General features: G+C 38.3%; 1 protein-coding gene across 2 annotated transcripts in view; it reads left to right on the top strand.

Annotated features, from left to right (window-relative positions):
• ARHGAP20 (Rho GTPase activating protein 20) overlaps positions 1 to 11,461 on the top strand; it is a 157,437-nt gene extending 145,976 nt beyond the window's left edge. For both annotated transcript variants that reach the window (XM_031961130.1, XM_031961131.1), the window contains 4 exons: positions 1,947 to 2,056; positions 3,944 to 4,133; positions 5,500 to 5,608; positions 6,670 to 11,461. In XM_031961130.1, coding sequence (XP_031816990.1) covers positions 1,947 to 2,056; positions 3,944 to 4,133; positions 5,500 to 5,608; positions 6,670 to 8,522 — 2,262 coding nt within the window. In that variant the 3' untranslated portion in view covers positions 8,523 to 11,461. The remainder of the gene's footprint in view (positions 1 to 1,946; positions 2,057 to 3,943; positions 4,134 to 5,499; positions 5,609 to 6,669) is intronic.
• Positions 11,462 to 13,845: the final 2,384 nt, after the last annotated feature.

The raw sequence follows: 13,845 nt of genomic DNA, 5'->3' as shown, positions 1-13,845 counted from the left end.
CATCATCTAGTTCTATCTCCATCTCTATCTAGTTCTATCTCCATCATCTGTTCTATTGTTATGCTCCAACACCCCATCACATTTCTGAAGGGTCTAATGTTTCAGCATCCATGTGAACATATAGGCCAGTAACCAGCAAGTCAACTTTATGAATGGTGAACAAACCAGTTAGCACATAGGGAACACTAAAAGCACTAAAAGTAGGAGAGAAAGAACTACCTTGGGGAAAAGAGATCCATATTCCAATCAAAAAGAGTAAGTCACAACTATAGCCAGCCAGATTCACTACAGGATAAAGTCCAAACAAGCAAGCAAGGACTAATATTTACTGAACTGATTTCAATACCAAGGAGTGGAAACACTGCAAAAGAAAACAGTAGATATTATGGACAGATGATGACCACTTCTACACTTAGATCCCATCTCTTCCTCCATTTCTTAGATTGTCAGGGAACCAGGGATAGAAAGGGGCCCAGACAGATTGGAAAGAATACCAAGAAGACCTCATAGGTACTAAAAACATGTGTCAAACTCAAATTGAAACAAAGGCCATTAAACCATACATAAGGATCCCTCCAGTTTGCATAGTGACTTAGAAAACTACATATTAACATGATGTATATCTTGCTGTATTTCATTTGTTTTGTTAACTATTTCCCAATTATATTTTAATATAATTTGGGCTGCTCTTGGGAGTGCTGTGAGCAGCTTTGCAAGTTGTGTGTTTGACACTTCTGCTGTAAACCATCCCTTCTTCCTACTAGGCCATGGATACAGTAAAGCCCCAGTGGTTTTTCTTGAGATCATCATTACTAGGGGAAAAAAGTATCAGGCTACTTAATCACCTTTGGATGGAAGCAAAGAAAGGTGTGCACAGTATTCTATGACACCCTTGACAGTGGTAGTCTGGTTTATAGCCTAACAAAGCAATGTAACAGCTATTCCTCAGGCTAGCACTGGATAGTTTAAGTATCATAAATTAATAGGCCTGAGTAAGTGTTTTTCCTCACCACCTTAACTTTATGAAGTGTTGTAAATATTCCAGGCCACCCCTTTAGTTAGCCAGTACTTCCATTGTCCTCATCTGTGCCCAAGTGCCCTGAAGTACATTTAGTTCCATTCATGGATCTGCTCAATTCTAAGCTTGATAATTCCCTCCATTTTTTTCTGATTTTGAGAGATGTGTCTGTTCAGGTTCCGGGAGTTGTGAGGCAGAAGACTGTAACAATCTAGAAAACATTCAATAGGAAACTTGTGGGCACATATTGTGCACACTGTGAGTGTGTGTCTGTGTCTGTGTATTACATACGTCCCCCTTCAGAGCCAATCTTTTGTGCTCTTTAAAAAAAGAAAATAGAATTAATTCTCTAAGTTGTTCGCTCCAGAAAGGACTTAATTCAAATCCAGCAGTAAGCTTCATATTGTGATTTTATTTAGCACCTATCATCACAAGTATTTGGCTCTATAGTGCTCAGAGCATCCTGACAAAGTAACAAAAATTGAATTGTTTCAATCTCTTATTTAATAATGAAAGGATAAGGAAGTAGATAGATATACGTGTAGTAAGTGGAAAATAAGACAACAGTATAAATAAGTAGACTTGCAAACTAATAGTCATGGTAAAAATCTTTTAAGATACAATCAGCCAATTTTCAGTAGGATTTCCTGCAAAGCTGTGGTACTTTTTCTCTTCCAGATAATAATTCAAATCATAATTATATCTTCCATCTGGGGAAAAAAATGAAATGAGAACATGGACTCACGGGTTCACATCAGTCATGGCAAAGACCCGAAATCTAATTGTCTCATTTGAGTTTAGGGTGAATGAGAAAAAGAAGGAAGTAGTAGGAGAGGCAGTATGTGCACTGAGCTTTTGTCATTATGTGTATGTACTCTCTCATAAACATGATGCTTAAAAGTATTTTTTTCCCTTTTCTTTAATAAAGGATTTTCTTCGAAACATTCCAGAAAGTATTTTTTTATCTGATCTCTTTGACCAATGGGTCTCCATTATGGATCAAGGAAATGATGAAGAGAAGATAAACGCAGTTCAGAGGTACTTGGGTCATTATTCAAAAAATGCACTTAAATAAAGCAGACTCCAGGAATGGGAATGTGGTCTTGTCTGCTAAAAGAGAGTAGACTTCTTCAAATACTTGGGAAGCCATTTAAAAATAGATTGAAAGATGCCACTATCACTGTTGTTGATCTGGGACACAGGACCATGAAAAAGCCTCTAGGTGTTTGAATCAGAAACAGACATCACATATGTAGCTAAAATCTATAAGGCTATCAATCATGTAGATGACTTGTTCTCTTGGCTTTTGATATAAATAAAGCACACATCTCGCCAATCAGATGGAACTGGCTTTGTCAGCTGACAGCTTTTGTCTTTGGCCCCAGAGGACAGGAAAATGATGAATTTTAGGTAAATTCTCCAAAAATTCTCCATCCAAGGGGAAAATCCTGGCAAGACTGGTCCACTTATATCAGCCACTGTGCTGGTGTGCAGGAAATGTCTTCCTGACATTTTTTTTCCAAAGCATGCTTTTTTTCAGTGGTGTGAAACATCTACAGGGATCACTATTATGTTTGCATCACATTGGGTGCTATTTAGATACATCTACTCAGTACAATTGCTTTCCTCAGACGTTTTCAAAATGTGATCACCTATCCACTGTCATTTCTAGAAATTCCCTGCTTTAGAACAGAAGCCAGTGTCAGGAAAAGGAAAAGGCATAGAATTTGGGGTGGGAAGAAGTCTGAAGGTGGGGAAATACCAAAAATCACTCAAAACTATGGCCATGAGGCAGACTGCTTACCAACTTCGGGACGGGAAAGGGAAAAGAAGGAGAGAGATGTAACATTTGGAACTCAAAACTTTTTTTTAAATGTTTTGGCATATAAGGGAGGGATAAAATATAATTTTTTAAAAAATACTTGGAGTTGGAAAGTAGGAGAAACAGTAAGGAAACTCATATCACTGGATCCTAAGGGCAGGGGTATATAAAGTGTAAGAAAACTGAAAATGTAGACCACCTTATATTACAGAGCCAGTGCCTTCCATAAGCATATAAATGTATTTAAGCACATTGATTAAGTTTGATCACAAAGGTATCAGCATTCCTTTAGAAATAAAGACGTGTCATCAAGGACTCCTGCATTCCCTGCCTCCCCACCCCGACCCTGGCCCTAATGATGGTTACCAGTTCCAAAAGCTGGTCCAAATAAACAGGTTGGTCATGGTCCAATCTGATTTACAGCTTACATGTTAATAAGGATTCGGATTTCTATCTAGGAAGCTGTATCGCAATTTCCTACCCAGAATATGAAGTTCAATTAAAGACCCAGGAAATAGTAGAGGAACAAACTCCCATGAGAAAGTGGAGCAAGGAAGGGAAGTGACTTTTTTCCAGGCAGAATGTAGAAGTTGGAGGAAGTAAAGAATGAATTCTTTGGATAGCCCTAGGAGTATTAACTGGCAAAGGTTGGCTCTTACTCATAGATAGCATTCCAGTGTTGCTCCCTTGGAAATGAAGTAACACATTAAATTTAATTGCTGTTGAATTTCATCACTAAGCTTTCGTGAACTTTTTGTCTCATTCTATCCTGGAATGTTACAGGTCTGGTAATGGTGGAGAGTATGTGTGTGTGTGTGTGTGTATATGTATGTATGTGTGTGTGTGTGTGTCTGTGTGTGTAAAAATTCAGTTGTGAATAAAATTTATCTCAGTTAAGCTACATTGTACTGGTTTCAAAAAATATTCCAGGCCGTGTATTTTTACGACAGACATTTCTGCATTCTTTTGCACTTTGATTGGGCTGTGAATATAGCATATGAAAAATACACTGTTCACTGTTCTCTTTTACTTTTTTTTTAAAGCAAGTTCATAAACCAAAAGATTTTTTATAAGAACACCTTTTTTCCTCCTCCAATTTTTAGGCTCATAAACCAGCTTCCTAGAGCCAATCTCCTTCTCCTGCGATATCTATTTGGAATGTTGCACAGCATCGAGCAACAATCTGCATTCAATCAAATGACAGCTTTTAATCTGGCAGTGTGCATTGCTCCCAGCATTCTTTGTCCTCCACCATCTGTTAGTCCTGAGCTGGAGGGTGAGGTCACTAAAAAGGTACCTTGAGTTTAATTTTCCCCCAAGCATCTAAGGACACTTCCAGTGTTTTAAATCTGAACATCAATTTTTAAAGATATGGGATATATGTAGATCTAGCCACTTGCATGTTGTAATTTAATCAGATAGAGTTTAATCTGGAGTGTTTTTCATCCCAGCCTTCAACAGGAGGGTTGTGAAGAAGTCGAATAGATAGCAGTGGGGTCATTTCTCCCCTTCGAGCTCAGGGGGTAGAATAGCACCTGAACTGTGGAGAGAAAAGACTCCTATGTTGCCTTTCAACATTCATCATTGTACTTGGTGCTGGAGATGCCAGGGTAAAAACAAAGCAGTTCTTGTCCTTGAGGAATTTACATCCTGTAAGGGAAGACATATATACATAAGTATGTGCAAAATACAGATATATTGTCATTTGGAGGAAGAGGTAGAGCAACTAGCAGCCGGAGAATCAGGAAAAGTCTCTTATAGGGGATGTAGATCTTAAGTTCTTTTCAAATGGCATTGTTAACAAACTCAGTTACTCAGTTGCTTTTTCTAGATGTTCTCCTAAATATCCTAGCTATTTCTCAGCTTACAAGCTGAGAAATAATCTAAAGGCATACCAAAAGGAAGTATTACACAGATAGACAGACAGTCTCCACAGTGGTGGCCACAAATAGAGACACACACATATTTACACACATATCTATGTACACATATATAGAGAGAGACAGAGCCCATGGGCCAGAGCAATAGATAGATAGATAGATAGACCGACAGAGAGACATGTATACACATATATCTATATAGACATACAGAGACAGACAGAGAGCCCATAGGGTCAGAGCTAAAGACAGACAGACACACACACACACACACACACACACACACACACCCTCATCTCTCTGGGTTTCTGTTACACAGGTAAGAAAGGTGGCCTCCAACTATCTCCACCCCTTTTAAACAAACTACAAAGGTTATTCCTTCATGGGTTTGTGATTTCCCATCTTCTCTGGTATTAAAGTCAATTAAAATGATTTTTATCTGCTTAGTATTTTACAAACTAATAAAAAATGAACTCATTTCTGCTTTCCTAAAGATACATTACTTACCTCAACTTGAGAGGTGTAGATACTAAGGCACTAAGATTATATCCTATGGAAAATCTATAATTTCAGAGTTTTAAGTCTAAGGATTAAAAATAAAAAGTTATCCTGAATCCTCTTGTCTCCACCCCATACTAAAGCTACTGCTAAGAAACTTGCAAATTTTTCCTTTCTTCTTTTGTATTTGTGTGAGATTGGGAAAGCATATGTTAAACAAGAAGCAGAAACTATGAAAAATGCCATCTCCTTTTTGGTTTTTTTTTTTTTTTTTATTATTATAGGTTTCTCTGCTTGTACAGTTTCTAATTGAAAATTGCTGCAGGATATTTGGAGAAGAAATCACTTGCCTCTTGAAAGAGATTTCAATCAGTGACCCAGACAATATCCCAGGTATCATGAATCTTTGGATTGCTTTTTACTTAAAAATACATCTTATATCTGTCAGTTGCCCCACCACCATTAGGGATTGAAAGTTGCTGAAAGTGGAATGCCCCTGAGACTTTCAAAAGGACCAAAAAGTAGACTGAATGACAGAGGAATCTAGGATGATATTAGCTGGGAAGCCTGGCCTACCAACATTTCATAAGACTCCCTAATTTGTTCACCAGCTAAGGAGCTGCTGTGTTCTTTGCAAGGTGTTCAGGAGTATTTATACAAAAAAAAAAAAAAAAAAAAAAAAGTATTAGATATAACCCTTCTCTAGAGTAGCTAAGGATGGCAAGAAGTGTTTATCATTTCTTTTGGCAAAGAAGTAGGTAGGCAGCATGATATGTCAGGAAAAGCTTTGAATTATGAGTCTATAGACCTAGCTTTTTGTTAGTCTTGGATAATGCATTCATTTGCTCTGTGACTTTGAATGATTCATTCATTCTTTTGCACTGTGGTTTCATCTGCAAAATGAAATGTCTTAACTAGATCTCCAAAATCGTCCTTGAGATAAACTACAGGATAATTTCCCCTATATTCCTACCTACCTCCCCTCCTCCACCTAGTTAACCATTTCTTCATAAAGGTTAGCTGTCCATATTTCCCTATTAGCATCTCCTTCAAAAGGTTGGAGTGACATAGGCAGTACCTGGGTACTTCTGGCATGGGCCACCTTCTATTTTTGTTTTTTCTTTGTTTTGTGACTCGTCTTTATTACACTGAGAATATCTTGTTAGAGGGAAGGAAACCCATTTAGTCAAGAGCTTGGATAAACATAAGACTAGGAGAAGTGTTTCTACCAAAAAAAGTCCTAGTTCTTCAACTAAAATGGGAATGGTTATGTTACCCTTTTCTTCTGAAGAAAAGTTTGAAAAGTACTTCAGAAAACAAAAATTCAGGAAGATGTTTTTAGTTTTTAAGATTTGTCAAAGGAGAGCACTATTGTCAGTGATTTTTGTGATAGACACTTATTAAATACTTGCTATGGGAGCTGTTAAGTTAACTCAGTTTTAATTCTTTGTCAGGTGTGTCTGGCCTCCAAATGAATGATTCTTCTTACGACAGCTTAGAAAATGAGCTGAATGAGGATGTAGATGCTCCCTGCAGTGACCTGGTAAAGATGGGTCATGGCAGCCGAAGCATGGATTCTGTCTTAACATTGAGTGACTGTGATTTGGATCAAACTGAATCAGAAGGCATTTTAACTCTGAGTGATTTTGACTTGGACCAGCCTAAAAATGAAGAAATTCCACAGAAGCAACATTCTAGATCCAAGCCACTGAGCATTCCAGTGGCATCCTCCACTAAGGTTTCAGAACAAGACTGTTCCAAGAATGTTTCAGCTGGCAGAAACACACTTGGTTACCTGTCCACAGCGGCAGAAGCTCTGAAAAACTGGAGGAGACGCAGGCGCTGTTCCGAGCCCACTATAGACTATTTGGATTCCAAATTCATCTCTCTCAGGGAGTTCTATCAGAAGAAGCTCCGCAAGTCTAGTTGTGATGCTATTATCTCCCATCGAGATGAAGAGGGTCCTAAGCAATCCCACCCCTCACAAGGAGGGTTTAGTTCAGTCACTCCAACTAAAGTGGAGAAGAAAAATTCCACAAACCAAAACATTAAGAAAAAAGGGTTTTTTAGTCATGAAGGTACTCCAGTGAAACTTCCCTTCAAATCCAAACCTGTGACTATTTCATTGGCATCCTATAGTAATAGTTCCTTGCTGGATCATTCTAAGAGCCAAACCCTCGGACCTGATCACTCAAACACCGTACTTGGACTCAAAAGTCTGCAAAAGCACAGGCGCTGCTCAGAGCCAAACATAGACTACCTAGGCTGCAAGCTCACCTATCCCAGTGGGGTTTCTCCAAAGAATATAGAAAAGACAAGCTGTGATGTTGGCTTCTGTCTCGGAGATGAAGATTATCTCAAACGCCACCAGTCTTTGCAAGTAGAAGGTCAAAAACTGATTAATCAGAGTTTGATTATGGGAATCGAAGTGGGTAAGAGTAATACCTCAAACCAAAATGAAGAAAAGATGTCACCTGTTATTCCACCACGGTTAAACATTTGCTCAAGAACTAGTTTTTCTAGTTTGTCATCACCAGGCACATCGCCATCTGGTTCTTCTGTAAGTTCCGAAGATAGCGCTTTTTCCCAGATTTCTGAGAACTCAGTCTTTATTCCCACAGAAAACTCTTCTCCAGTTGATTGCACTTTTTCAGCCCTAAGGAAAGAGGGGGAGCTCTCTCGTGACTTCAGCAGTCATTTTTCTGAGATACTCGACACTTCCCCAGCATCGACCAGCAGCCACCCACTTTGTGTTAAAAAAGACAATGCAAAGTGGTCTTCTCAAATGCAGTCTTTAACTCTTCAACCAGGTACGTGGTTAAGGAGTGGAGTGGCCACTTTGAAAAACTGGTCCCTCAAAAAGAAGACAAGGGACTCTAGCCAAGAGAAAAAGAAAACAAATTCCATAAGCGGAGCATTGGAGCAGCCATCATCTTCATTTCAAATCTCAGACGCTACTCTGCTTGAAGGGAGACAGGTGGATACTCCCCTGAGAAACTCCAACTTAGTCAGTGCTGCCGAAACTGAGGACCAATGTAGTAATCCCTATGGATGCCAGAACACTGAGGACCAGGATAACACTGTGCTGACTAGAGTGGATAACAGCCTTACCTACCTTATGAATCTAACCAAGGAAGATGAGGATGACAGGGAGTGTTCTTCTGGTGCTCAACCCCCTGAGAATCCCTCACTCAGATGCTCTTTGACCATTGGGAGCACAGATGACTCAACCTCTGATGATGAAAGTCCAGAAACTCTTCTGGCTTTTTTTAGGGATGAACTGGGACATAGTACCAAAAACATTTAACCAAAGTAAGACTGTGATATACAATGGAATGGCTGGTTCATTAACTTAAAAGATAATAGGTGCAGATTCTTTAAATATATTTAGTTGCATGTTATAGGTTGCCTAAGGACAACCATAATTTACTTTTAGTGTAATAAAATGTTTTTCTTTGAAATACATTAAAAGTCCTTTGTAGAGGAAGGAGAGGAAATGTATTTTTCCTCTGGGTTCTAAAATTGAGTCTCTGGGGTATTTGGATGGCTCTTCTCTTTTATAATCAGTGAGTTGGGTTCCTATTTATGTGCATTCTGATTATAAAGGAAGAAACATTTTCTGTTGAAGGGAATCTTATGTTCACAGCTTGTGACCAGCAACCCAAGACTTAGATCAAGGAGCAGCAAATTAAGCCAGATGGGAACCAGGAGCCAGAAATTATCCCTATTCAATGAGGTGTTTATATTAAGTGTGCAGAGATAGCTGAAATTGAAAATCCAAGGGAATAAGCATAGTTCCACATAGGTAACAGTCAAGATCTCTGATCATTGTCTTTGACTGTTGGAGTCATGGCATGTCTAGCTAGAAGAAACTCTCTACCTGGTTAAATTTCTTTTTATAAATGAGACAGAGACCCAGAGAGGTTGGTTAAATGGGACTTAACCATGTCACATGGATAATAAATGGCAGAGCCAAGTGTTGAACCCCCACCTTCCCTTTGAAAGGGAAAAGAAATGTATATAAATGACATCCCCCTAAAAAGTACATAAATGTAGGATGTAAAGATATTTACTGTGAAAGTACTTTTTAAAATATTTTCCATTTGGGTAAGGTGTTTTTACTTATTTTTACTATTGCTGCTCTCATCCTCTTAGTCACTTTCATTATTCTCTTATGGAAAACACAATTCCAGGTTGCACTCAGGTTTTGTGCAAGTTAGATTTGGAAGAAGAGTATTTTGATAATTCACAGAGGCCCCAAAAGCCAGAGCTGTGAGAAGAAAGATGGTTACAGATCAATTCCCATAGGTTCTTCCTCAGTCAGATTATCAAGTAGAATTCCTTTCTTCCTGACCTTGTGTCCATCTCCCCAACAAAGCACTTTGTTTAAATCTCTTGTGCTATTCATATCATCCTATGGTGTACTAGTGAGTCCTATGCACTTCTCCCTGTACCTGAATTGTCAGTTCCTCAAGAACTGGGATAGGATCTTCATTGTAGCCTCCCAGCAAGGTTAGTGACTTGCACATAGTAGGTTCCTGATCAACATTTATTTAATCAAATGGGTATCTTATCCTTTGTAATTCAAAAGTGATACCACTCATGGAGTCTGGCTGAACCAATACCTAAGGCTGATGTATGGCTGAGATCCTGCTCACCTTGCACACGTGGTCTTGTTTGTTCAGAGTGCTGAAGATGTTGTTCCTTGGAATTCTGACATTTCTCTTCCCAAATTGTCCAAAGCCTTTGTTCTAAAAGAGCTGTCACATTCCAATTGCTGCTTTTAGGGGTATCTGGGGATACTGAAAGCAAAGATGAGAAGGTTAGAGGAAATAGAACGAACACCTACATAGGTAATGGAAAGAAAGACACATCCTGTTTTCAGAGAGTCCCATTGTGTGTCTGCCTTTCTGATTGCCAAGACTTTTTCTGCATCCTTACCACCTCAAATTTATGGAAAGTGAAAGTTTGGGTCTTCATTATTTGAAACCTAGCTCCCCACTGCATTTTTGGACATGACTTCCCCCAGAATAATCAGTTGCAATTCTCCTCAGCTGGCAACCCCAATACCTAGTTTTGTTATTCAACATGAATCTTTACTCCCCCCAAATTTTTTAGCCTTTGAAACTCAATCTAAAGTGGAAGCACTTCTTTAATTTTCTACAAGGTTCAACTCTTCAACTTTATAATGTGTCCTTTCCACTGACAGTCTCTCTGGTCAGGCACATCTCAATCCCTATCCATGAAAAATTGCCCTGAACTTTTTTTTTGTCACTTTGTTCCACCAGCAAAAGAGCTCTTTGCCCAAGAACTGGCCATTTTCCATGATCTTCCTCCATTCAGATACTGGAAAATTCTGAAAGCAATCACCTCTTCTGTTATTTGCTATCAGACATATTCTCTTACCCAGACAGCATTTTTCAATGGCAGAATAGTTTTCTCCAAGACAACAAAAGTCCTTTACTATTTATTAGTTGTAAGTGCTACTTAATTCTGTTCATTTCATTGAGCAAATATTTGTTAATATACAGCCAGATGCTCTATTCCAGGATAGGGATTACAAGTATAGAAAGCATCTCTTCCCTCAAAGTTCCTGCTTTTCTACTTAAAGTATGTGACCATGTCATTGCCCACAAAACCTTGATTCCCTGCCATCAATGAGCATAATCTCCAAAGTTGACTTCTTCAAACTTGGAAAGTTTCCATTCACTGGCCATTTCAGTCAAAGATAGGATGCCAATTCTGCCCTAGGACCACTTATATTAAGCCTCATAAGTATCTATGTGTGTCTCTTGTGGTGTAGTTATTAGGATATCTGTGAAATTATTAGAGGCTTCTATTGACATAAGGAAATGCTGCTGTCAAAGCTGTGGATGGAAATGTTGTGATTGTGGCTTGTAATATCCTCTTGAAAAGAAATTGCTCTCTGTTTATAAAAATTTTGGTTCCACAGTTTTAATCTTTTCCATTTATTTCATAACAGAAATAAACCCAACAACCCAATTTAAACTATAGAAGGAAATACTGTTCCTATAACCAAGTCTCATCAGTAACCATTCCTACTGGGTAGAAATCATCTGTTGTTCTCCCTTAGCTGTTCTCCCTTAGCTATTCTCTTGATGTTTAAATGTGAATAGTTTGTTAATATGGCTGTAAAGTGTCCTATTGTATGATTTGCAGGCAGAACACACGTCATTTTACTATACTGTCATCTTATAATATATTAAACTGATGCTTTATCTAAGATGCTTTGAGTTTGTATAATATATCTTGATAAATTTTACTACTATATGTTATGGAATAAATGTGTATTTTTGTACTTGCAGAAACTGCTGCTAACTTTTAAAATTGTCTGATTGTAAAGGCACTGATGATAGATGTGTATGAAGTCCATGCTGTATGTTAAAATAAAAACAACGTTCTCCAAAGTCAAAGACAGCCAATCAGTCAGTTAACAAGCATTTATTAAGTAAGTGCTTACTTAAATTCTAAATAGTAATAAAGAAAGAAACAGAGCAGGGCACTGTGCTAAGCATTGGGCATACAGTGAAAGGCAAAAATACCCCCACCTCTACAGAAGCCCACATCCTGATGGGGAGGGGAGGACTTGTAAATAATGTGTAAACTGTGCAAATAAGAGATTTACAGGGTAAATTGGAGGTAATCTATACATTACCCTACCTATGGGTGGGTAGTGGAGTGGCCTCCACTCCATTCATTAATCCCACATTAATTCCAATCATTTAATTCCACAAAAGAGGAAGTAGTGTTCTAAGGAGGAAGTTAAGCAGCATTAGAAAAAGGTGATTAGTCCCTGATAAGCTAAAATTTGGACTAAAAAGCTTAAGGTAATATCAGAAAAAAGACATTAACTGGGAGGGATTGGAAAAGACTTCTTGCAGAAGGTGGGATTTTAGATGAGACTTCAAGGAGGCCAGAGTAGTGGAGAGTATATTCTATTTTTATTTTTTTTGCTGAGGTAATGGGGATGGTTACTTGCCCAGGTCACACAGCTAGGAAGTGTTAAGTGTCTGAGGCCAGATTTGAACTCAGGTGGTCCTGACTTCAGGACTGATGCTCTACCCACTGCACCAACTAGCTGCCCCAGAAGAATGCATTCTAAGTGGGGAAATAGCCAGTAGAAATGCAGTGGGGAGATGCATTGTGGTTCAAAGAATAGCAAAGGAGTCAATGTTAGTTACCATATTGTGATACACAGAGAGGAATAAAGCTGTAAGAATGCTGGAAAGATGGGAAGCTACCAGTTATGAAGGACTTTATAAGCCAAAAAAAGGATTTTACATTTGATCCTGGAAGTCATAGGTAGCCACTGGAGTTTATTAAATGGGGCCGTGCTCCTGGGAGAGGGCAGCTTTGTTAGCTAGAGGGGAGAGAAGCTTGAGGTGGGGACACTAACCTGAAGGCTTCTAATACTAGTTCAGGAGTGAAGTGGTAAGGATTTGTACTAGAATGGTAGCAGTCAGAGGAGAAAAGGGGTCATAGAAGAGAAATCATTTGAAAGCAAATTCAACCGGACTTGGCAATAGTCTATCGGAAATGACCCTGCTTTTTGCAGTTTGTTTTGTAGAGATTGGGCTCAATTTTCTGTTTACTATTGGTGGAGATTTAGAGAACATGAGAAAGGCATGGAGCCATGTCCCAGAATTTCCAAGGTTCTTCCAGTTGTAAAATTCCAAGAATTTGGGTCATAATCTGAGATATATCTCTAAAGCAGACTTCTGGCAGGAGGGTTTTTTTTTTTTTTTTTTTTTTTTAATGCTTTGTGTATTTTTTTAAAAAATATTTTCAATTTGTAGCAAAGAAGTTACATTTTAAAGACAATTTTTTATTTTTGCTGGAATAGCATTTTCATCACATTGCTCAAATCTGATACATTCTGAGCCCTCCTCTATCAGTAGAGGAAATTGTCCAGGGTTTATGAGCATGAAAATTGCTTGTGTAAATCTGAGCCAGTCTGACCAAAATGCATCATTTTCTTCAGTTTTATACCAGAGACATCAGTATTTGTCATTTACTATGTGTCCATTTGTATAATATCATCTACTAGCATTAATATAAAACTTGAAGGTCCACAAAGTACCTTACATATATTTATTCATTTGCTCCTCATAATAACTCTGTATGGTAGGTGCTATTCTTGCCCCCAATTTACAGATGAGGAAATAGAAGCAAAGTTTAAGGAACTCGTGGGATTTGAATATGGTCTTCCCTATTCCAAGTCCTACACTAGCCATTGTACCTACCACCTATTGCACTATAATCTCAAACACAGATGGACCTTAGAGTTCACCTAGTTCAAACCCTTAGCAAAAACATTAATTTCCCCTACACCAGAGACTTTTAACCTCTATTGGGGAATATTCTGTGAGTATGTGTGTGTGTGTGTGTATGTGACAGAAAGGAAGAGGGAGAAACTAGATAGTCCAGTGGAAGCCCATGGACCCTTCTCATAATTTAAAATAGTTATCAAAATATTCTAAAACATTTGCAATATAGTCATGTATCTAATGGTAGATCTAATAACTATAATATTTTTCAAGTAGTGTTACTAAGGGTAAAAGATATTTCTAGATATCTGTAACAACTGTAGTATAATAGGAAAATAGCTG

This window comes from Sarcophilus harrisii, chromosome 3, assembly GCF_902635505.1.
Source record: "Sarcophilus harrisii chromosome 3, mSarHar1.11, whole genome shotgun sequence".
NCBI lineage: Eukaryota > Metazoa > Chordata > Mammalia > Dasyuromorphia > Dasyuridae > Sarcophilus > Sarcophilus harrisii.
The sequence above is the reverse complement of the archived record's forward strand: the minus strand, read 5'-3'. Positions and strand labels throughout refer to the sequence as shown.